The sequence below is a fragment of the Charadrius vociferus genome, unplaced genomic scaffold (genome assembly GCF_000708025.1).
Source record: "Charadrius vociferus isolate BGI_N301 unplaced genomic scaffold, ASM70802v2 scaffold324, whole genome shotgun sequence".
Classification (NCBI taxonomy): Eukaryota; Metazoa; Chordata; class Aves; order Charadriiformes; family Charadriidae; genus Charadrius; species Charadrius vociferus.
Window position 1 is genome coordinate 3756677 of NW_009648041.1, and position 25041 is coordinate 3781717.

The window sequence follows — 25041 nt, forward strand, 5'->3', positions numbered from 1 at the left end:
TTGATATAGCATGTATCATTTCCCATTTGAAATTGCTTTTATTGTACGGTTGGAAAAACCCTCTTACTTGGCATTGGAAAAGGAAGCAGAGCTTAAAAAGAAAGAAAAAAACCCACTTCATCTGCAGCGTTTCATTTAATAAGCAGTATTTTGGGGTTCCTTTTGTTACATGCTGCCTTTTGAACTCTGTAAACCAGCATGCAGATCTAATTCACAATCGCGTCACTGTGTTAAGCTGCACAAGTAAACACTTTAAATGGGAGGAAGCACCTGCGTATTGCTATTGTCTCTCTTCTTCCATTAGCAAAAGTCTCTGGGCTGGCTCCGTTCATGCCAAACCTTCCAGTAAGTGGAAATCCACAGGCGGTGGTAGGCAGAACCCAACCCTCGCTGCCTGCAGGCTGGAGGAGTGAGTGAGTGCGCGTCGAAGGACAGCCGGTCATGGAGGGGAGCGTGGGTGTGCGTGTAGGCACCCGCACACGAGTGGGCTACCAAGCGCTTGCACATCTCCTGGGCTTGGGCCACGAAAGAGCGGGTTGTCAGGATTACAGAAGTCGGCAAGGTAGGTTCACGCAAGGCTTGCTGTGCCTGAAGCTCTTGGTGGGGCTGGGGAAGCTGATGAACCCTGAGGGCCACCGTGCTCTCAAGGTACATACTGCTCTGAACTGACTGCTTTTGTCCCGCTCATTGGGTTTCTGTAACCAGATGTTTGACTTAATTGCTTTCCTGTTGAGTTTATACATTTCTTACAGACCAGCACTGTTCTTTGGTGAGGAACTGGTTAAGGCGTCATGGTTATAGATTCAACCTGTAAGAAGTTTACAGTACAAGCTTTAAAGCTGGAAAAGCTGGCTTGTGTAGAAGAGCCTTAAAGGCTAAAATCTCTTTAGTTTACCTAAGACGGGTCAGGAGGTGACCCACTATGATCTAAAAGTATCCGCAAACAGAAGATCTTTGCTGGAAGAGAACTTCTTTTGATCTGGGAAACAAATGCGTAAAAAAGTTCAGCAACTTGAAGCTGAATTTGGATAAGTTCAACTCAGAAAGTACTAGGATGGATTTTCTGTCTGCAGTGCTGTCTTAATACCGTGGTCTGTGCCTAATGAGAAGTTGTGGGCAGTGTAGAAATCGCTGGATAAAGTGCTTAGTGTTGTATAGGAGATCTTGTTAGTGTTGCTTTTGGATTTCTAGGTTTGCAGTCTCTACACATTAGAGGTGTTTGGTGGTGTTGGTGAGTTGGAACTACATCTCAACTTATTAAGTGTTAATTTCTTGGAGTTTGAAATACCTTTGGTGAGGTGCAAGTAATTGTTTTATTAATCCTTCTAACATCAGCTTCCATTTAGGAGAAATTGCCTTTGTGCCCTCTAGTGGAAAAACTATTTATTTGAAGGCTTCCAAATTGGGGGAAGTTCTTGCAGAAAAAGTGGAATATGTGAGAAAGGGCATAGAGGAGCAGAGCAAGCCCGGAGAGATGAGGGGTTGCAAGAGGTGGACGTGCTCTGTGCTTCCTCTGTTTCGGTCCTCACAAAACTGTAATGCTAATTACATCCACAGATGTGTAGATTTTTCAGATAGGGGACGTAAGGGAATGTGAATAGAGAAAGAAGGGATTATCCACTGCTCATGTGTGCTGGCATTGGTGAAATTATTCTAGATGACTTGAGGAAAACCTGGTCTCAGGAAGCTCTGAAGCATTGGTGATTGCTGTCCATGTTCCCCAGGGATGTGGTGGGGAGGGAAGAGGAGCAGAGCGAAGCCCACTCCAGACCTTCAGTGAGGAGGTGAAGGGAAGACCCAGAAAATAAAGGATCAGAGAATCTGACCCCGATTCCTCAAAAAAGTTCCAGAGCAATTTGTGAACAGCAGAGAGGAGGAGGATGGGGTCTAAAAGAAAAGCTAACTTAAAAAGAAAAAAAATAGGCAAGTCTGTCCGACTTCCCTCTTTAATGGGATAACCCGTTAGTGCATGAGAGGGGCTGCTGATGTGACGAAGGCTTCGGAGCAGAACTTCAGATCATCTTGGTGAACAGCAAAAGCGATGGGGCACCTGCATTGTGAGGTTCAGGGAAGAGGAGGGTGCAGTGGTGGCTCTGGAGGGAGCAGGAGCTCAGCGAGGAGAGGAGGAGCAGCGGCGCAGGGTGGTACGTGGTGATGGGGGCTGTTGTGGATGGCCAGCTCGAACAAGTCAACAGCGTCTTGAGGTTTGAGGAAAGCAGTCAAATCTCTCTCTGAGTCATCATTACAGAAGCGTTGTGCGTAAGACAAGGCTGATAATTGCTTCTCGCTGCAGCGAGGGGTGCCGGGCGGTGCGAGGCGGGAGGGAAACGGTCACGCTTGCAAGTCTGGAGATGAACCGCACAGATGGGAGGCTCGGCAAATGAGGCCAGAGAGGGAAAGCTGAAGGAATTGTATTTGGAAATAGAAGCCTGAGTGCAGGCAATACATTTTCTGACGCATAAGAGATTTCTGTAAAAAGGATGATGAGCAGCTTTTAGTACCCACTGGGGGAAAATACCTTGATTTGCCTGAAAAGAATATTCGAGGTACGTACTGGGGGAGAGTTCCTCACTAGGAGGGTAATGAAGCAACAGCAAAAGAAATTGTGAATATGCTTCACTGGAGGATTTGCAGAGCAGTTAAGCCAGTGCCTCTTGCCGATAGTGTGATTTCTCCCCCCCACTCTGTTGCCTTCTGTCCATCCACCCACCACATGAGGCCTATTTTACTCTTTAACCCACCAAGTTGGACTTTTTATTTCTGTTGCTAGAGGTGCTTTCAGGGCCCGGGGGTCAAAATCAGTAGCAGTGTTGTAGGCTGCTACATGGCTTTGGGATATAAATTCTGCTCTCAGTGCAGTCATGAAAACTTCAAGCATGGACGTAGATCACAAGAAATTGCTGCTGTCCCATACATTTTTCCTTCCCTCTCTCTTTTTCTTTCTGGAGCTGCTCATTTGGGATGTTATGAGAGCAACAGATGTGGATGTGATGGAGTACCCGCGCCCCCCGCCCTTCACTGTCATCCTCCCTTTCGTTGTGCTGGACTGTCATTCTTGTTTATTTTGGTTTGAATTATAATTGCAAAAGCTGTTACAGCGCTGTTTATTTGCTGCGTGTCATGAGTCACTGTTTATATTTGCTGCTGTTTGTATTGCCTCTCCTCTCCCTCTGTCTTATGCTCGCAGCCACAGCTCTCCTCTGAGTATCTCAGAGCTGCTTCTCCTGTTCTGAGTCTACGATGCTCTGCGCTCCTGCGAGTGCAGCGAAAAGTGAGCTGGCAGTGAAGATGCAGAATTAGGCTTTTTTACTTTTTTTTTTCTTTTTCTTTTTTCTCTTTCTTCTGGTATTTTGTAAGGTTCCTTGTTCAAATGAAAAGATTCCTTGGAGACTCCTTCCGTGAGCTCTCTGTGCTTAATTGGTCTCTGTCTTATTCCTACCAGCCAGTGAGATCGATACCGCTTTTTCTGGCTTGAAAATTTCAGGGGAGGGAAGCAAATCATGTTAAAAGGACCTTTTTTGAAGTCACTGAGATGCCCATGTGCAATTCCATCATCTGCTGTCGCACTGGCAGGTGTTAATCCCTTCACGTGCAGTGTCACCGGGGTGGAGAGTCCGGCATCCTGCATGAGACCAGAATGCAGGAAGGATTTTGAGGGGCTTTGCTCTCAACCGTCTCAGCACAGCAGCAAGTTGCTTTTCTTTGCCATGCCTCTTGGTTTGTTTTTTTTCTGGTATGTATAATGGGGATAAAGTTGTGACTTCCAGTCTTAGCTCCCCTTGCCACGGCTCCAGCCATCGCCCCTGGGTGTTGAAGCCCTTCCACCATCACTTGCTAGGTTTATTTTTGGTCCAGGGTAATGTTTTGCAATGCATCAAAGCTTTGCATGTCAAGATGACTAAAGCAACCAGTCCTAATGCCTTTTCGTATCAGTCAAGTTGTTCAAATGCGACACATCTCTGCCAAACGGCACGCGGCAAGGTGTAAGGAAAGGACCATGACCTTGGTGGCTGGCAGCCCGGTGCAAGGGGTGGACATCGCAACTGGCTTGCCCCAGGGCTTCACAAGAGAGACTGACTTGTGCCTCAGTTTCCCTGCTGAGAGAAAGGGGTTGGTGGTTCTTGCAGAGCACTTTGAGCTCTGTGGGTTAGAAATGCCGGGTAAGAACTTGTTCTCAGCTGGAAAATCCCACTGACTCTTCATGGGTTTCTCCTGGTTCTCCAGGCTAAATTAAGAACAAAAGTCTTCCTGCCAAACCATTTCAGAGGGCTAAATGGTCTCAGATGGTTTCCTTTGAAGCTCACAAGCATGGTGTCTCTTGCTCACACCACCAGCACAATTTCTGTCCAAGGCAAAGACAAATACTCAGATGCTCTGGGTGGTGGCCTCTGACCGCAAGGCCACAGTGTGCCCCCAGTTGCGAGGAGCTGCCGGTCTATCAGGAATTGGGGCCAACCAAACTGGCCTCTGGCAGGGGCTGTGGTGCTCTGGGTGGATGGGGAAGGGGCTCTCCCAGTTCTTGTGACCTTGGGTGATCCCTATCCCTCGAGCCTCCCTTCCTTGCTCCTGGTAGAGCGCCATCATTGCTAGCCAAGAAAATTGTATGGCCTCCGTCTTTGAAATCTGAAAGGTGACATCTTGCAAGTCACTCTGTACATTTGTTAAGGAGAAACGGGCAATTTATTTGTGTCAGCTTAAAAGAGCTTTGGCTTACAGAGCTTCGTGTGGAGGAATGAACGACGGGCCGCAATTCTGTCGTGGGTCGTCCACCACTTCAGCAAATGTTTGACTGTGAATCTGCTGTAACATAGTTCGAAGCTTCTTGTGCCTGAATTAGCAGCCTTGATAGAGAGCAGGCAGGTTTTCAGGTATAAAATGTCCATTTTGACTCTTTAAGTGTTCTCAGGTGCCCCATGGAATGTGAATTTTTTACTCTATTTGTAATGCAAAACCTTTTAATTATCTCCAATTTATAAATCCCTAGTTTGGTGCTTGAGTGCCTGTAAGAAAATGCTCATCTTTTAGTGGATAGTAATCAGTGTCAGAGGAAATGGGGAATAGATGGTGTGTTTTAAATGGTGTCAGTTCCAAGAACTGGAATGTATAATTTAAGTCACTTATATTTAATCATCCTTTAAACGCTGAATTTCAGCCTCTGCTGCTTGACTCGCAGGCAGCTGACAGCTTTTTCATGCCACTGTGATAACACTTGAAATTTCCTTAAGCTGTTGAACGCTGCGACATGGCTCTTTACCGCATACGTTGGTGCTGCATCCGCAGCTGAGTGTCCGAGCCCGGCTGCATCTCGGCGCGGGCTTTGTGCTCTGCTTCACCTCCCCGCAGCCCCCATTTCGGAAGTCTCGATTGTTTTACCTTCCTACGGAGCCATAACATCTGCTGTAAATACCACAGCCACTGAAACAGCTGCTGAGGGTGGGATTATGGATCTGAGGTCCGTGTATAACAGCTAAACATATTCTGGCAATTCAGCAGGTTGAAAAATAAAGCGGATAAAGCCGCGTGCATCGTGCTCCGGATCCGTGCGGTTGGGATGTTTCCTGCTGGAGCGAGGTTGTGCCTGGTTCAGACGGGGGTCCAGTGCCTAGAAGTGGAAAGTTTGTATTTCCTGCGATTCGGCAAGGAAAAGGTGCAACGTGGGGTGTAGCAGGTCCCGATCCTGCCTGGGCAGTGGAGCAGCAGTGCCCCCGGCGGCTTGCAAGAGCCCACCGGCTGCAGCCAAGTGTGTGGGGCTGTCAGAGCTCTGCTGGGTCTGTTGGTGATGGGCACACAAGTCACTGCAGTGACACTGTGCGTGATTTAAATTGCATGTTATAGGAGGGCATGGGACCTGGGAGCCCTGGTGGACAACAGGATGACCATGAGGCAGCAGTGTGCCCTTGTGGTCAAGAAGGCCAATGGCATCCTGGGTGGCATCGAGAAGAGTGTGGCCAGCAGGTCAAAGAAGGTCATCCTTCCCCTCTGCTCTGCCCTGGTGAGGCCGCATCTGGAGTACTGTGTCCAGTTCTGGGCTCCCCAGTTCAAGAAGGACAGGGAACTGCTGGAGAGGGTCCAGCAAAGGGCTACAAAGATGATGAGGGGACTGGAGCATCTTTCTTATGAGGAAAGACTGAGGGACTTGGGGCTTTTTACTCTGGAGAAGACAAGACTGAGGGGGATCTTATCAATGCTTATAAATACCTAAAGGGAGGGTGCCAGGGGGATGGGAACTGTCTTTTTTCTGTGGTGCACAGTGACAGGACAAGAGGTAATGGGCACAAACTTGAGCATAGGAAGTTCCATCTTAACATGAGGAGGGACTTTTTCACTTTGAGGGTGGCAGAGCACTGGCACAGGCTGCCCAGAGAAGTGGGGCAGTCTCCCACTCTGGAGCCATTCCAAACCCGCCTGGACGCCGTCCTGTGCAACTGCTGTAGGTACCCCTGCTCTGGCAGGGGGTCAGACTAGATGATCTCCAGAGGTCCCTTCCAACCCTGATCATTCTGTGATTCTATATATGTGCACATGTATATGCATGTATAAATACACGGACACACGTGTAAAGAAGGCTAAGCATTTTTAAAAAGCAGTTGAGAAGCCCTGTGCGTGTTTAGGATCATGTGGGATTCTGGTCCCTGGCTGCCTCCCCTCCACCCGCTCCCTCACCCCTGTCCCCGTGGGCAGCCTGGCTGCGGGTGAAGTAATTTAATGCAATTCTTGCTCTTGGGTGACTGGTTGGTGGTGTTAGCAGAAGGAGTGGAATTTTCATCCATAAAAAAATACAACCGGGCTACCGGGGAGTGAGCCCCAGCAGGAGGGGTGAGCAGCAAAGGGAACCCACGCACGCTCTCTGTGTAACGCAAAAGTCGGTCGCCTTTATTTGAAATTGCACCTTGAGACGGTGTTATAACAGACTGTTTGCCTACATGGGAAATAGGTAGTTTTTGTTGTGCCTAGCAGTCAAATTATATAGTCTTAAATTAGAAGCTGCCACTTCTGTTTAGAATAAAACTTGCTTTTCTGTATATGCATGAGAATATTAGCGTTCCGAGCCTGCTGAGCGCTACTGAATGTGCACTGGATTTGCAAAGGAGCCCATTAGTGCTCGCGGAGGTTAAGAGCAAGGAGGGGGCAGCGGGGAGGAATGTCTTAATGAGACAGGGTGAAGAGTTGACGCGAGGACGCGGAGCGCTTGGAGCCACCTTCTGCTGTGGGAAGAATCCGGCTGTCGCTGGAGGAGCGGCAGACTTGGGCAGCTCGGCCGTCCTGTCGCCGTGAGGAGGAGAAGGTTTCCAGACCTCCTCTCCGAGACTCTCCTGCAGTGTCTGAGGTGGCTTGGATGTGGATCAGGAGATGATGGAGGAGCTTTGGCCCTTTCCTGCTCGCAGCCACCAAGTGAATCGGACGCGGAGGAGAGAAGAGCTCCTGTTGGCCTCATTTCCCCGGGGCTGAGGGGGTCCCAGGTCAAGCGGGGCAGGAGAGTGGCGAGTTCAGCCTGAGCTGTGGGAGTACTTAGCTGGCCCTCCCGTGGGACATCCCAAGAAATGGGATGGAGAACAGCAAGTCCAGAGGCTCAGCACCAGCCGGTGGTGCGAGCTGCCCCGGGGTTTGCCTTCGCTGCATCCTCAGCATCGGGGCTGATGGGTCGGGGCTGCACTGCCCCGGTGTGAGCTGGGCTGGATGGACCCGGCTGGGGGGTGTACCGGCTAAATGCTTTATTTTTTATTAGTATTCCTTAATTTTAGAAGTCTTTCAGTTCCTGAGGTGGCTCGGAATTGGCAGGCACCAGCAGGCAATGCTGCATTGGCTTTCAGTGGGAGTTTCACCTCAAAAATTGGGAGATCGGGCCTGGAAGCCCAATGGAAATACTCGGCTTTGAGGGAGAAGATCCTACAGTGGAACACGGATGCTTTCGTCTGTGCGTTTACAGCTCTCCAGATTGTGTTTAAATTTTAATTTTATTATTTTAAAGACAGAGCACTCTGTGGTGACAGGAAGCACTGAGGGAATAATTGGGAATTTATTCTGTGCGTGTCACCTTGTTTCATATTGTTGAAGTAATGGCAGAGAGCTCGTCATTTCCTTGAATTTATTCACTGCTCAGAATTACTCACAGCATAAATTTCTGGGGAAAAAAAACAACCCACAACTTAGATGTTCATGTAAGTTGTAAGATGAGCTCAAAAAAAGAAGAAGCATCTAGCTTATTTAGTGCCCCCCCATTTAAAGCAACATTAACTGTTAAAGGGTCCTTCAGCTCTAGGATTTTTCCAGTTTTGTAATGTAAAGGTTCATTTTGTTTTTGTTCCCTGGGCAAAAATGACTATCTTAAAAGCCTTTTACTTAATAAAAGTGCATATTTCTACTTTATCCCATGACTCGAGGAGCTGAGTTTTTTTGGAAAACCATCAGATATGTGTGAAAATCATCCATCTTGGCAGCATTGAAATCGTCAAGAAGTTCAGTGCTGTATTTGCTCAGAACCGAGCGTATCGGGACTGGGTAGGTTGCAGCAGCCTGGTGTGCTGAACAGCATGGCTTTTTTAAAGCTCCTAGTACAAGTGCATATGATTATATTTTGAAGTTTATTTTCTGTCACACTTGATAAAACTTTATTCGCTGCAGTGATTGACTTTTTAAAGGCAAAATCCTGGAGGAAATATATTAGCTTCTTTGGGGAAACATGGTCGTTGCTCTTTGCCAAAGCTATTGATGTCAATGCTGTAACTGCAGGTACGTAGAGGTGCACCTTTGCTGTTCGGGTGCCTGGAGGTTCCTCATTTCCCTGTCTCAGGTGACACGTGCCCAGCTCTGGGTGGCTTCGTATGCGTCGCAGCGTGGACTGTCTGTTAGGTGGCTCTGAGCTGTGCTGCGGTCCCAACTTTGTGGGGCAGCACCAGGTCGGGAGATGAACTACTGCATGGGGTGGTGACAAATGATGCAGATGTGGCCGGACCCAGGATGGTGGGAGCATGCTGGTGATGCTTTATGCCTTTGTTCAGTAAGAAACGTAGGGGAAAGGGTAGACTGGGGGTGCTTAGGGGCAGGCATAATGGGACTGATAAGGTCTGATTTACTCTGAAAAGGTTGGTGGTCTCTTGGGATTATAAGTTTTAGCAAAAGAATCAAACTGCTGATGACAAAAAAAACCCCACTCAAGCAAGCAGAACTAAAACAAAAAGACCCCTAAAACCTTGACATGGCCGAAGTTTTCTCCCAGTGTAACCTATTTCCAGTCCCACGTGGGAAACGCTGTACTCTGATAAAGCTTCTTTTATGGATTGCAGAGTCAGAAGGGCCCTTCCCCAATGCTGGATGCTTTATTTATTATGTATGTGCTTCCTTTCACTGTACCAGAAATCTTTCTTCCCTGGAATATTCTACCTGTCTGGCTTGAAAATTTAGAACGTGAACAACCCATGTTGTCCTTTCCATCCAGTATGGACCAGCAGGAAAGCAAAGCCATTCTGGTGAAGACTGGCGTGTCCTCTTGGACTGCTTTGCTGGGCCTTTGTGAGGAAAGAGCCGGTTTCAATTGGGACGTGCAAGTCGGCGCGCCAGCCGGCCGGTGGGGATGCCACCCGCCGCACGGGCACCTGCTGGAGCCTTGGTCCCCGTCCCAGCCGTCTGGCCAGACTGGCACCGGTGCCTGGCACAAATAGTACGTTTATAAGAAGTCAGATGATTTAGGATTTTCACCTGAGGTGCGACACGGACGTGTTGTGGGGATCCTGCTGTGAAATGGGCAGAGTGAGCCCTCTGACTGGGAGAGCGGCGGCCGCCCAGCCGCGCGCGGGTTTTCCTGCCGGAGCGCGGGGTGACAGAAGGAAGCTATATGGAAATGGGATCAGATTCTGGTGCAAGATTTCTGGCAACGTTCGACTCTGGGGAAGCGGTAGTCCCTGGACCAAATGTGCGCTTCCAGCTGCGGGAAAGCAGCCTGCCGTTTGCATCCTTCTGCTCATTTCCCTTTCCGATCTATAAGATTTCATGTCTCGGCTCCAGCAGCTTTGGTTATATTGCTGGCACTGTTTGCATACTGGAGGAGAGGTTTTTTTGATAGTTCCTTATTTGACTAAGTTTGGGGTTTACAGCGATGCAAGCAACGTGATGCTATTTAGCAGCTATAATAGAGGTCAAGGCCCTGTTGTCTTAGGTATTGTAAAAATGCCTTGTAAAGGGCTGTACATTACCCAAACGTGCTGCAGGCAAGGCAAGCAAAAGGAGGAATAAGCCAGGCCTTCACAGCTGCGCCGCAGAGTTGGGAAATTGAGACGCATACAAAGATGCAGGTGTGTTTTGCCAGCACCTGAAATGGGACCCAGATCTCCTGTGTTTACCTCCAAAGGACTTTTGGATGGTGTGGATTGAGTTAGAGTCCGTTGCTAAAACAGGCTACGGCTGCGTGCAGTTTGCTCGCTGCTTTATCCCCTTTTGAGTTGAAATGCTTTGAAACGGATCCAGGATAAAGCTCATCCACTGCTGGGACATCTCTAATCTGCTTTCAGGGAAGCTGGTTTTCTTTTTTTTTTTTTCTTTTTTTTTTTTTTTTTCCTTCTCTCTCCCCTGAAACCTGGCCAGGGAGGAACCGGGAGCATGCTCAGTGTCCCGCGCCCAGGTATGAAGCAGAGGAGCGCCTGCGATCGCACCCTCTGCCCACAGTTTGTGCCTGGCTGGGGATCCCAAAACGGAGGGAGGGAGCAAGAGAAGGAGGCAGGTAAGGAGTGCTGAGCACGGGCTTGCACGGCGTAACTGAATCCCAGGGCAGGTTTGTTATTTTTCTTCTCCCTAAGACGCAAGGAAGAAGCTGGAGTAAGAGTGAATGAGTCTGGAAGGAGTTTCCCAAGGAGCACCCCTCGGGCGGCTGCTGTGCTCGCTGCGGTGGCTCTTTGTTCGCTGCCTCTCCCGAGCCCATCCTTCGGAGCCATCTTGAGAGCTCGGGTTCATTTGGTTTCTTTCTAATTAAGTTCCCGGTCCGCTGGCTGTCGGGGCAGGGTTGCCCATCAGTCAGCCCGCCTGGCGGCGTGTGGCTGCGTGCTCAGTGCCAGTGTCAGCTTTGGCTCCAGCTTGTAGTTTTGGAAATTAGATTTACTAGCTGCAAGTCTTACCAAGAAGAGCTATTGGGTAATTTTTTTCTCTCTCCCTCTTTTTTTTTTTTTTATTTAAAAAAAAAATCCTCTTCAATTTCTTGCTTCTCTGCAAATAGTAAAATTCTTAGCCTGGTTGTTGTTAGGCGGCTGCTGGAAAGGGCTGTGCTCTCGCCCTCTCCCCATGTAGCTAAGAAGTTGTTTGTGTTCTTTGCTGCAGTGAAATCCTAAATATTTATGTTACGGTTGTGTTTCCTTGCCATGATCTTTACTTATAGATCTTTGTGGTTATAGTTCCTAAATGATTTGAGCTCTAATAAATGGAGTAGTTTATCCTATTTCAGATCAACAAGCCAAAATACTAACTTGATCTTTCAGGATATAAATTCCTTTTATTTCTTAAGGTATTGTTTGGTTTTACTATTAAAGTTGTTTACAAGAAACTGTTTTTAAGCAATATATTGTTCGCTTGTGTATTTTGAAAGAATAACAATAAAACATTATTGTGCTCCTGATTTCCCTTTGAAAAGGCAAAGTAACCCCTCAAGCACTGTCGCTTTCCGTGCGGTAATGGTTCCGTGCTCTTTACCATTGTGTTCCTTAAATAAAAAGCACAAGATGATCCTGCCTTACACAAACCTAACAATTGTTTTTGTAAACAGCGCTTGCTCTGGTATCTGTTGCAAATAACTAGATTCATGTTTATAATTGTATCTTCTTAATGAGAATTCAAGTTGTCGAATACTTCCGTGTTTTTTGGAACTAATTGTACCATGATTTTAAAAAGCACTTTATGTAATTGAGAGTCATTAACTTCTGATACAAATGTGATGTAAATGGAGGAAGTCCGTATTTGAAGGGCTCTCATAGCACAGATCGCCCCAGCAAGAATCACTCTGGATGCGCGTTCGGTGAATTCCAAAATTCAAAACCTCCTGTTGCTTGTGGCTGGACTAGAGGTATGTACCAGCCTGTCTGGGGGCACTGGGTAGGGCTTATGAAACTGGGAGGACCTGTGGTGCCCAGAGCTAAGCATAGGCTTAAAGACCTTATCAAGCTCAGCCTTAACTCATTCTCCTGTATTGCCAACACCTGCGTGTGCTGGAGATGGCCAAGGGGCCACGGTGGGGGGTTGGGTGGATTTTGTTCTTTGCTTTGAAGGGCTGGTGATAAATGTCCCCCCCACCCCCAATCATCTTGTCAGGCAACACAAATGATTCCCTGGTGACTGATGGGAAAGGGGAAGGTCGGCATTTATAGCTCTGACCAGAGCTACAGGAGAGTGCTCTGAAATGCATCGGAGATGTTTGCAAGGTGAGCTGATCGGAGCAGCATCCTCCCAATGCTGCGGGACCCGGGGGGATGCCAGCAAAAGCACCCAGCTCCGAGGACAGGACGTGCCTAGCGGGTGCTGCGAGGTGAGCAAGAGAGCTGGAGCTGTAAATCCTTCAGAAACAGTTGCAGGTGCTGGAAAGTTTGCCGTAGGCACTTGAGCAGCAGCAGGGTGGGCGATGGATGCTGAGTGCTGCCCTGCCTGCCCCTCGCCTCAGGCAGGAACGTGGCGGAAAAGCTGTTTTTCTCCATCAGACAGAAGGGGTTTCATGATGTCATTTCACGTCCAAACCTTGCTGCCAGGTGTGCTGCTGAGTTTCAGAAGCATTATACGCCATCCTAGAGATACTGACTGCTGTTGTTTGCTGCCTGTGCCCTGCGCGCTTTCCCAGCAGTGTCTTTGTGATAGTCCGTGGGTGGCAAAGCCACCTGAGCTGGGCACGGACTGGATTCCCTGCAAGGATCCGTGGGCTTGGGATCAGGGTGCTCGGCTGTTCTGCTGCTGCACTGTCAATGTGGCTTTCCTCAGTTTCTCTCTGTGCTTGACTGATGGTGGAAGAACCAGCACGGCTCAGGGGAAACTTTTGGATTGTCTCGTTCATCCCTCCTAGTTATGTCCTTTGTAATGCAGATCTTCTCCTACTTCTTCTCCTACTTCTTCTCCTACTTCTTCTCCTACTTCTTCTCCTACTTCTTCTCCTACTTCTTCTCCTACTTCTTCTCCTACTTCTTCTCCTACTTCTTCTCCTACTTCTTCTCCTACTTCTTCTCCTACTTCTTCTCCTACTTCTTCTCCTACTTCTTCTCCTACTTCTTCTCCTACTTCTTCTCCTACTTCTTCTCCTACTTCTTCTCCTACTTCTTCTCCTACTTCTTCTCCTACTTCTTCTCCTACTTCTTCTCCTACTTCTTCTCCTACTTCTTCTCCTACTTCTTCTCCTACTTCTTCTCCTACTTCTTCTCCTACTTCTTCTCCTACTTCTTCTCCTACTTCTTCTCCTACTTCTTCTCCTACTTCTTCTCCTACTTCTTCTCCTACTTCTTCTCCTACTTCTTCTCCTACTTCTTCTCCTACTTCTTCTCCTACTTCTTCTCCTACTTCTTCTCCTACTTCTTCTCCTACTTCTTCTCCTACTTCTTCTCCTACTTCTTCTCCTACTTCTTCTCCTACTTCTTCTCCTACTTCTTCTCCTACTTCTTCTCCTACTTCTTCTCCTACTTCTTCTCCTACTTCTTCTCCTACTTCTTCTCCTACTTCTTCTCCTACTTCTTCTCCTACTTCTTCTCCTACTTCTTCTCCTACTTCTTCTCCTACTTCTTCTCCTACTTCTTCTCCTACTTCTTCTCCTACTTCTTCTCCTACTTCTTCTCCTACTTCTTCTCCTACTTCTTCTCCTACTTCTTCTCCTACTTCTTCTCCTACTTCTTCTCCTACTTCTTCTCCTACTTCTTCTCCTACTTCTTCTCCTACTTCTTCTCCTACTTCTTCTCCTACTTCTTCTCCTACTTCTTCTCCTACTTCTTCTCCTACTTCTTCTCCTACTTCTTCTCCTACTTCTTCTCCTACTTCTTCTCCTACTTCTTCTCCTACTTCTTCTCCTACTTCTTCTCCTACTTCTTCTCCTACTTCTTCTCCTACTTCTTCTCCTACTTCTTCTCCTACTTCTTCTACGCTGCCAGAGCCCAGAGGGTTTACCTTCTCTGCGCAGGATCTTCTGACAGCAAAGCTCCAGGGATGTGTCCCTATTGTATAACACTTGATAATCTCTCTGGTTTCTGCAGGCAGTCTTGAACATTCCCGCTATGTTCGCACAGCTCAGCGGAGGTGTTTCAGGCCCGGGATGTGGGCTGCCCGGCTCCTCTTAGAGTCAGCCCTGTGCTGCCTTCCAGGGAGAGTCTTTGAGAAGAGAAAGCTGCTTTCTCTTGCTGCTTGCTATCTCCTATGGCGTTATCCATCTCTGAAACTAGTTCTCTGTGAGTGAGGTTAGCAGTAAAACAAAGCCCAACAATAAATGGCCTTCCTAAATTGCGCACTTCTAGTTATCTGATCTTGCTGCCTTTTGTCTCTGGGCTGTTCTGACCTATTCATGTCAAGAGAGCAAAGAATCTGCGAGAGACTGATAAATTTGTACAGCCCCTGCATAGTCTAGGAGAAGGTCTAATTTGATCTGACATTTACTAATCTGCCAAGACTTTCAGTGATTTGTTTCCAGACCGAGTTGAGTTTCATATGCCATAGAGAAATGGGTAAACATATTGCGTTGGTAACAACAGCAAGCATGAAGCCAAGTATTTGTATTCTTGCACTTCGAAATTCCTTTCTGCTTGTTTTTTTTTTATGGGGATTTATTCCTTTTGCTAATTGCCAGGTTGCTAATTTCATTCACCTGGTGAAGTGCTGGCAGGGTATTTCCTGTGAATTATGTGAGGCTTTTTGTTTGGTTTAGTCTTGCATTGCATTCATATTTTCCTAAGTCTGTCGCCTTAGCGCGCCAGTTGTAAAAGTGATTCCAAGTACCAGATCGTTTTTCTACCCACCACGTGTGACTGGTTCAACGGCAGCTTATATAGTGCATAGATATTCTTGAATTTATGTCCTTAAATGGTTCTCACGACGCAATGGGAAGATCCTTGATTGTTTATGTATTTCTGGCACCTTGTGAGTAAATTAGCAAAATAGTGAAATTCTCCAATGTATGGTTTTGGTGTTTGGCATGTTGTTTGGGTTTTCTTTTTTGTTTGTTTGGTTTGTTTTTTTTCCCCCCTTCTATTTCTTTGTGCGTTTTAGGATATCCTGATTAGGTAACACTAGAAAGAGTTGCTTTTAGATCTGGAATCTGTATTCAATGAAATCAAGCTAGAGGCTTATTCAGACCCCTCGATTAGAAAAACTCATTATAGAGTTCTAATTATTATATCTGAAACCCAAAGGGTGTTGATCCCTTTCTTATAAACACTGTTCCTTTACAGAAATCCATAGCAATGTCATAAATGCGGCACAGGGAAGTTTATGCACAAAAAACCTAAATTAGCGCTCCTTTTAAGAAGGCGGGGGCGGGGGGGGATGAAACCAAACCCACACCACTTGCGAAACCTCTCACTATTAATTTTGATTTCAAGCCTGAGCAGTGTATTGTCTGCCACAAAATAAAGTATGGTAATGGATGCCCATACGTGGGGTACCAAATGAAAGTGCTAACTTGGAATATTCCATCGGTTTAAGTTTGTTTTCATGTTGTTATGAGAAGTCTGTTTTGAAGCTGAGGCATTGGATTAAGGTTTCCAGGACGGAGTTTCAGGCCCATGGGGATACCGCAGCGCTCAGGACATCCCTCTGCTCTCACCACACTTGGCTGCTTCTTTCAAGGAAAGCCCAAATCAGGACTCACTGCGTGACCTCATGTCACGTAAGCTTTTGTTGCCCAATTTCTATTTCCTTCCTTGCAAACCCTCCGGCTCCTTCCCAGCTGGAGGACAGAAGGGAGCACTGTGGGGGTTCTCTTCCCGAGTGTGACTCAGGTGGTGGTGCCTGTGAGGGCACGTTAAGCCCCGCCATGGGAGGCAGAAACATCCTGACGTCACCCTGCTTTCCCAACTCCAGTAACATCTCTGCAGCCCTTTATCTGGGGAAAGGGCTGCAGCCAGCCCCAGGGCCTTGTGCCACAGTCATCTGTGTCCTTGTTTTATTTCCTTAGCTTCTATTTCATTAACCTTTTACCTCGCTTGCTTCCTGCGGACTAATTTCCGACAGGCCCAAGAGCGAGCTCGGCGTTTCTGGCCTCCTCCTCCGCACCCCTTTGCGCGCGATGGATGGGCTCGAAGTGGCCGATGGATGCTCAGGGCTCCTGCTGGAAGGGTCTACCTGCTCTGAGCATCCTCCTCCTCCTCCTCCTCCTCGCTGGCTGCAGCATCCCTGCCTGGGACTGGGGAGGGACTCCTGCTTTAAAGCAACGCAGAGTGTTTTACAGCCACGTAACCTAACAGCAATCAGGAAGGGGTTTGCTCTTTCTGGAATTAGTAAAACAGTAATTGGCTGCCAGTAAACCTGGAGTCAAGAGCAGCTGGCTATGTGTTTGGTTTGGTTTAAAAACTGTTTAGGATAAAATCTGTTGACAGCTGAAATCTGTGTAGCAAATTTTGGGTTGGGTTTTTTTTTTCTTTTTTTTTTCTTTTTCTTCATATTCACACCATGAGTAAGTTGGCAGAAGGTTTGGGATGTGCACCGGCTATATTACTGTTTTTGGTATCAGCATATTAACTGCACACTTGGCATTTTACAATTGCAGTGACTTTATATTAAGCAATTCCTTTGATAATAATCAGAGGGATTCTGGGTTGAGAGAGCATTCTTCGTGTCTGGATTCCTTGTTAAGATTTAAAAATAATACCAAGTTTTGAAGACAAAGGTTTTTGGAGAGGCTGCTTGTTTCTCAGAGGGACTTTTAATAACTAGCAGGATACTTGTATCCTTAAAACTATAGGGGAGCTCTGAGCCACCTCTGAACCGTAACTCCTTCTGCTCTGTTAGGTTTTTTGCTAGGTATTTTGCTATGGCATTTCTAAAAAAATCAAATTACCTTTTAATTTTCTCCCCTCCTGAAGAGAGATTATTGTCCATTTTGTCTAATGCTGTGAAGCGGGGTAGGAGAGGCGGTTCTGAGTAGAACCGTCTGCTTTTTTCAGTGCTGCTTCTGGCTGATGCCCAGAGTGACAGGGGAGAAGTTTGTGTGTCCATTTTGGGGCACACAGCCTGTCTTTGCCCAAATGTTGTGTAATTAGGAGCGTGGTGTCAGCAGGGAGCGGGGCTGAAAGCCAGGGTGCGGCACAGTCAGATGGAGCAGACTCTGCAAGACATGAAGTGTCGGACAAAGCTACTAAGCTTTACTAAGGTAGACATTTAAATATGTTAATTGACAGTAGTATGGACGATAAATGGGAGAAGATGGTGAAGGAAAGGGGCTTCTTTGCTTAATTTCAACTACTGCTGCTCTTTAGGCTTACCAGCCCTGAAACACTTGTATTCACTCCTTTAACTTCTTTTATTTGTTTGTTAATCCTGTCCATAGGCTCACACTAAATTTAACTTCTTTTATTTGTTTGTTAATCCTGTCCATAGGCTCACACCAAAGAGCTGCTTAAGTGTCTTCACTGCTTAAGTCTTTCGCTTTCAAAAAGTGTGGCTGTGGGTTTTTGGTTTGGAATAGCCCAAGTTTCCAGGTCATCTCCAACCAGCTGTGGGCTTTCAAACCATATGGCCCCAATCAGTGCCTGGGGAATCATGAAAGGCTTAATTTCTGGCATGGTCTCCAAGTCCTAGGTTGGTATGTTGCTTGCTGTGAACCCTGTGGTCCTGGGAGCACCGTGGTGGTGCTGCGTGTCTTGGCTGTTGATGCTTCTTGGCCAGGACTTGCGTCATCTTGTGGCCCACAGCAGAAAGTGGGAGAACTGCAGGTGCAAACCAGCGCTGAAGTGCTGCGATGTGGCCTGTGGTCACCTCTGGAGGTCGGATATGTCACCTTCTGCAGGCTCATCTCATCATCTCTCTGGTGTCTTTTTTAAAATAAATCTAGATTGAAGCTTGTGTTACGGTTATTGGGAAGTAATGGTCACAGCAGGGATGTGGGCTGTTGGATGTTGCAGAGTAATCAGTAGACAATTGTTTAAAATAGTAAAGGCTTTTTTTTTTTTCTTTTTCTCTCCTCCTCCTCCTTTTTTTTTTTATTATTGTTATAAATGACCTAGGCAGTGCACTAAAGAGTTTGATCCTGAAGGTCTTAAAAATGCTGGCTTAGGCCCAATGGTTTTTATTTGCTGAGGTTAAGTATGATGTGTGTTTTATATGCATCAGAAGAAGCTTATACATGCGTGGCTTGTTTTATGTCTTCAAATATTTGACGTGTGCAGAGAAATGAACTCGTAACTCTTTGCTCACTGAGATAGTTTGTATGAGAAGCCATTCTTCCCTCGCTTTCGTCACAGTAAATGTTGCCTCGTTAGTTCAACTTGATTTGATATGAATCGGAGTGTAAGCTTGGCAAAATTCATCCCCACTTCACCCGGCCAGGATGGGCTTGAGTAGCCCAACTCTGCTTTTAAGATAAAGTGGAGCTTTTTCAGTGCTGTGAGTAGCCTTTGGATCAGGCCTTCCACAGAGGAGGTTGTTTTTTTAATATATAGCATGATTTTCTTTAAGTACAGCTTTCCCACCTGCACAGTTGCAATAGATGTTTTTTGTGAATGTGTATCTTCTGGCAAATGAGTTTTTTGGCCAAGGGACCTGGAGACCATTATCCTGCCCTTATCTGAGAACTTAACCGCTCTCTGGTGCACCCCAAGTTGCACCATGGACCTGCTCATGTTGAACAGCATGGACAAATACACAGCACAGAAAGCGCCGGTAACCCACTTCTCTAGAGGTTTGCTTAGATGTGAAGATGGATGTGAAGGCTCTCTGAGCAGATGAAGATCTGTATCCGGAGTGGGCTTGTTGCCCTGGCAGGAAGGACCCGTTCCTTACAAGGAAGAGCATGTTTGTTGCCCGTGTGTTATCATCCTGACCAAGAGGCTGCTTTTAAAGGCCAAGAGCATCACAGGGGTCTTACTCTCATGTCCAGGGTTGTGTTGTCCATGGATTTAGCACCTTTGTTAACTGCTTGCTGAACTAAGGTGACTTCAATAGAGTATGTTAAAGTAGTCGTCTTTCATGGCCAACTGGTACATCTGGGTGAGTGACATGGGCCGTATCGCTATCTCTTTTTCTAGGAGGTCTTTTAAAACTTATCTTCCTCATTTTTCTCTACAGTAGTACCTTCTTTTATGTCCTTTTTGTTCAAGTGTATAAAAATGGGAGATTATGTTCTTATTAGTCCATTCTTCAATAGCTACAGATTAAAAAAGGCCGCTTTATTAAAGCTCTGTTGTAATTTTACAAGTAATACGTTGTCAGGAAATGGAATACGCTTTTTTTTTAACAGGGTGGATAATTAACCGCCGAAGCAATTTATCAAGTGTTACCCAGTGGATTCCCTGTCGTGGAAGGCGTTAAATCAAGGATTGATGTATAGGGAAATGCTCTAGTTAAAGCAGAAGCCAGGGAGGAATTGATTGATACGATGTGGCCTGTGTTACATGGGGAGATGGGAATAGATCATCTCGGGATCCCTCGAGGCTATAAATCCATATGAATCTGTTACCTATAAATACTGATAGAAGATTAGGCCTGGATGTGTAAAATGTCTTTAATTTCTCTGAGTGACTGCAGTGCCATATTGAGTCATTGTTTTGGTCCCGTCTGGGTGTCACCTTGTGAATTAAAGGGGTGATTTAATGAGCACTTCTGGGATACCACCTCCGTATGTGTTCACCAAAGCTAATGGGGCTTAGCTGGTGAGAGGGGAGAAGATCCGATGCTCAGAGGCTGTGATGTCTCCACAGAAAAGATTGCATAGTAAGAAATACCTTCCTCCACTTGCCGGGGGGGAGGGGGGAAATAAGAATGCCCAAACTGCAATAATGAAGGAAGTGCCAGTAGTGAGGTGTATTTTATATATATATAAGACTAAATGGTTTGCTTTTTTTTTAAAATGCATTCAACAAAAAGAAACCACATACTTGCTCACTTTCCTTAAGAGGAGAAAATCTTAGAGGCTTTCAGGTTTTAATGACCCCTCGCTTTGAATTCCATCCAGTTCTGATTGTAAAAATGAATCCCGTGTTTTACAGCTCAGTAATGTTGGGAAGTGTTGTAAACTCGCGGCCCAGTTCATCCTTTCAACAGTGGGGATGCTGCACACGTTTTGTAGGATTACTGAGAGTGTGCTTGAGAAAATATTTTTCTAGTTGTGCTTCTGTGTTAGTCATTGGATTCGTACTAAGGGTTGTCTTTTCTTTGTATCAGCATTTATATAATCACGGGTTTATTTGTACTGCAGCCTGTTTTGAAAGTAATTGCCGGCTAAATGATGGTGTAGCTGTGGCTCATGCGGGAAGCGCCTGCCCGTGAATACTAAAGGCTTGTGGAGTGATACTTGGTACATTACGGCTTAATGGAAGCGCTGTTTTTGATCCAATCTATATCACTTTGCTATTAAAAGTGTTGAGAGGGTGTGTATAGTTGGATGAGGGAGTGAGAACTTTGTCATGGTTTTTAGAGATGAGGTGCTTAGACATAGAAAGAGATTAAAAAAAATAAATGCCCAGAGTTGGTTGTTTACATGGGGATTTACTGTAAGTGTTTTGTTTTCCAGCGATGACTTGATTGCCCCCCCACCCCTTCTCCCTCCAGCTCAGTCTTGATGGGTCTCTATCCTCTCCACTGAATGTAGAGGCTCTGATTTGGGGGTCTTCAGTGAGGGGCTGGTGTCTGCCCGTCCCTGCCTGGGGACTCTCCCGCCGGGCACTCACCTGCGCTCAGCACAGGGGGGGACAAAGCAAAGGGCAAATGCCACCAAAGCCCCTGGGAGTCTGGCTCCCTTCTCATAAACCCACGTCAACAGAGTTGTCCATAACTTGATTGTTGCCAGTCATTAAACATACCCCTCCCCCCAGTTTTTTGTGTGGTGGGGTTTTTTTGGTGTTTTTTTTTTTTTTTTTTTACTTTATGGTGCTCTTGCTGTGCACTGAATCGGAGCCCTCTTCCCACGGTTTCTGTCTCCTCCCGCTGCCCATTCCCAGCCGGAGCGCTGCTGGCTGGTGGAGGAAGGGGGGACGGGGGGAGAAGGGTGCCGTGGGGTGCCTCCGGCGTTGGGGATCTGCTGCAGCCGCTTGATCAGGTCCCATAAAGAGATCTGCACCCCGTCTTCCAGAGACCCGTTTTCTTGACCAATGGATTCAAAGGTCTATCTGTCTCCGCTTTACTGTCGCTATTTATTGCCTCAGTATTTGTTTGGCAGAAGGTTTTTGTGTTTTAATACCAGCCCTGCAGTCCATTGCCAGGAAATTTAGAACCTGTGAGTGATTTCAAAGGCCATCTGACTCCAGTGCTTCCAGTGGGATTTATGTTTTTGCTGGTGCAGAGTTACAGTGTCATAAGCTTTTTATTTGTTCTTATTATATCATGGGCATCTGCAGGCTGTTGAGTCCAGTTCTCTTCAACTGTTTATGTGCAAATACATCTCTGATCTTGTGAAAGGCGGTCATTCTTTTTCTCCTGACTGCTGCTCCAAGAATCTCCTCCCTCCCCCCCCCCAATAAATCATTAAAAGAAAATGGAATTAGTCGTGCCAAAACTGATGGCTGCAAAATGCATATGACTAATGTTCATATGAAGGCTGGGGGAAAAAAAAAAAAAAGAAAAAAAATAATGCTCGGTTATTTGGAGTATACTCCTAACTCAGTATCCGATCAGGTTTTATTCTGGCAAATCTGGCGTGGGTTCAGCTGGCAGCAGAGCCTGGGGCGCATTGCCAGGGCTGCAGGGGGGTTCCAGAAAGACTTAATTTCATTTCTAATTGTTGCAAAGAATCATTTATTTAGCAGTTAAGCTCCCACTCCGTTTCCTGCCTGGCCGAAACAGTAGCAAGTTACCTACTTCTGAGATTACTTCTAAAATTACTTGCGGTGGAATCTGAACTTCGCAGTGTAGCAGGATTAAGGTCTGGTCCTTTTGCTTGCAAGTGACTTGTCAATTCTGAGGCAGGACTTACTACTTAAACCTATTTCTGGCTGGTTTCAAAGTAAATGTGTTTATTACCGTATGTGCTGTTGTGAATTTGAACAACTGCCAAACGTAACAGAATAACTCGATTCATTTTTTGGAGTGCTTTGCTGGGGATCTGCCTGTGTTTCTTTCTGATTTTTTTTTTTTCCTTTATTTTTCGTCTTTAATTTGACAAAATAAAATATCTTTTTCCAACTGGCATGATATGTACCCCAGCAGGAAAATGAAAATACATTTTTCCGGGTACTGGTCAGGGCTCCTAAGAAGGGTCACAAGGCATTAATGAAGGAGACTGATGCTGTGAGGGCAGAGAGAAAAAAAAATCCTGGGATCCGAGTTTGCAGATGTCTGAAGCGATGTGTGTCTGTGTGGGTACACGGTGGGCGCTAGGTCGCTGTGACATGAAGCGGCTTAGCTGCCGCTGCGTGCCCAGTTATCATTGCTTCATGAAGCAATTGAGTCATGACATTACCAGGTCATTTTGTTTCTGCTGAAAGCTTTGACATGTTCTGTGTAAGAATATGATGCATCTAAATAAAATCAATTTCTGTGCCATTAATAAAAAGTCTGTAAGAGAGTTCAGATTGCTGAGCGATAAAAATCCAATTTTACTCTTTGCCCAAGTTTTAGCCATGTCTTTCAAATGTCATCCGCAGGTGTCTTCATTGTCTGTGTTTGCTTGTTGTGCCCTGGATGAGCAACAGAGATTTTTGTGGGAAAGCAATATCCTTTACGGGGTGATATATCTGAGTGACTGTATGCTTTTGCTAATACCGCTGCAGAAAAGGTGTATATGAATCCCGAGTCCTGGGCTGACAGCGCACCATCGGAGCATATGCCATACTGGCAGTGTAACCTTTGTTCCCATCTTCCTTGCATTTTATCTACTATATATTTGCTTACCCAAATATTATTTTTGGTTTTGGGTTTTTTTTTATAACTGTCACTTGCTATTCAGCTTAGAATAGGAAATGTCAGAAAAGAGTTACAAATAGTACCAGCGTTTGTTTATTTGATGACTCCTCTGTATAGCAATTTGAAAGGGGAAATAAAGAACAGTGGTATGATTTTGTGAGGCCGCTCGAGGATTTGTGTGTTTGTCTTCCTCGGCAGTAACCAGCATGCAGCAAAGATGACAGGCCTTGTCCTGGAGAGCTCCATTTTGGTCTTTTGATATGTATCTTTATCCTAGTATTAATCCCAATTTGTACTGGGACTTCTAGTGTGGCAGGGAACGGAGGGGAACCTCTGCTGAGCCACCTGCAACTGGTCCAGAGGCATAGGCGGAAACTGCACTGGTGTTTTGAGGCGTCAGTCGAAGCAGTCCTCCAATGTGGTCTTAAGGAAGGGCTCCTGGAAACATTTCTTCTGGGCCCTTCACCAAATGTTTTGAACAGGGAGGCTTGTTGTTTTTTGTTTTTTTGAAATGTAATATAGGTTATTCTTGGAAGGAAAGGCAGATGTTCCGAAATGTGTATTTCTCATGTAGTTGCCTTGCTCCCTGAGCAGGTTCTCCTATAACACTTTAAAAATGAACCCTGCTGTGCTTTACAGCTAGAATGGTATCGGCTGGCATGCTATCCGTGGATCCTGGACATGTTCTTCTTGTTGGGAAGAGTGGTGGTGTTGATTCAGATATACCGCTGGGTTTTCTAGTAGGTAGATCTAAAAGAAGTACTGCCGTGTCAAGGGACAATCCGCTTGCTGCTGCGAGTAGTTGTCTAATAGTGCTTTGCAGCGTGTAGCTGTCCTGCACATCTCTTCGTGGGTGCAGCTGTGTAATGCTTAAATACGGTGAGGTGGTTCTTTAAAAACAAGCCTCACTTCAGTTTTCTTGGCGGCAGCAAGATAGATAAAGTGTCTTGCATATTTTTCTTGAAGTCTGTGGACCGTTGACATCCCGTTTGTAGGTGTTTGAGGCTGGGAAGCAGTTGTATAAAGTCCTGAGGAATCCTTCAGTTGTGGGGAGGAGCTGGGGGAAACCGTGCGGTCTGGTGGGAGCGGGACTCCAGGCCTTGGCCTCCAGGATGGTCTCAGCGTGTCGTTCAACTTCCCCATGCTTCAGCTCCCCTGTTCATGAAATGATGATAACGATAGTAGCCGACTTGTTTGAGCTTTGCTGAGGGAAATGGCTATGTCCTTAAAATCTAGACCTACGAAAAGCAAGTTTTGTTTTCGTTGTTGCTATGAAATTCTTCTGATGCTATTGCTCCTTTTATAGCCTGGTCCAAAAGGACCGTATTAGTATAAGCAAAAGTCTCCCACTCAGTTGCCTGACTTGCATGCCCTGATGTGCCCTTCTGTGGTCTGGAGCTGTAGTGGCCATGAGTCTGTCCTTGTCTTAAACTACAGGGAAGGACTCCCTGGGGAACCCGAGCCTAATTCCAGCATTTTGGTTATTCTTACTATTTTTTTTTTTTCTCCCCTCCTCCACCTCAGAACAGTCTGGCTATTAATATCTATGGAAGTTTAATAAAAATAAATATGGACTATTTCACTTACTTCACTTCCACTGTAATTGTCAGCCCATATCTCCCTCCATTATCCTTTCATCTTCTCTTCAGACTGGCTAATAGTTGCTTAGTGATTACATTTAATGGTGTGAGAGTTTTTTAGTTTGGATACCCTGCTTTTGTTCCCCTATTGCTTATAGAGATGTTTACATTTTTAGCCAGAGCTATGATTTGTCTCCTATATAATTGCATGGAAAGCAACAGTTCAAATTCCTAGACTGGTATCCTGAATTTATTTTGATACCATTTCCTTTTTTATGCATTTCCCACACTTGGTTCACCCTGTGCAATCTCTTGATTAGTTTAACTGACTGCGGCCCTTTCCGTAGACTTATTTCTTTGCAGTGAAATGCATATCGTAGCCTGTCGAGTGCGGTCTTTAGAGCTAAGTTTCAGAAATTCATGGGAAGCAGGTTGAGATGGAGGAAACTACGGTAAAGGAAATAATTCACCA

The 25041-nt window shown here is 46.1% G+C and overlaps 1 protein-coding gene across 1 annotated transcript in view; it reads left to right on the forward strand.

Annotated features, from left to right (window-relative positions):
• The first annotated feature begins 441 nt into the window (after positions 1 to 441).
• MAGI1 (membrane associated guanylate kinase, WW and PDZ domain containing 1) overlaps positions 442 to 25041 on the forward strand; it is a 317178-nt gene continuing 292578 nt past the window's right edge. Inside the window, exon 1 of the mRNA XM_009883598.1 lies at positions 442 to 562. Within this exon, the coding sequence (XP_009881900.1) occupies positions 442 to 562 (121 nt within the window). The remainder of the gene's footprint in view (positions 563 to 25041) is intronic.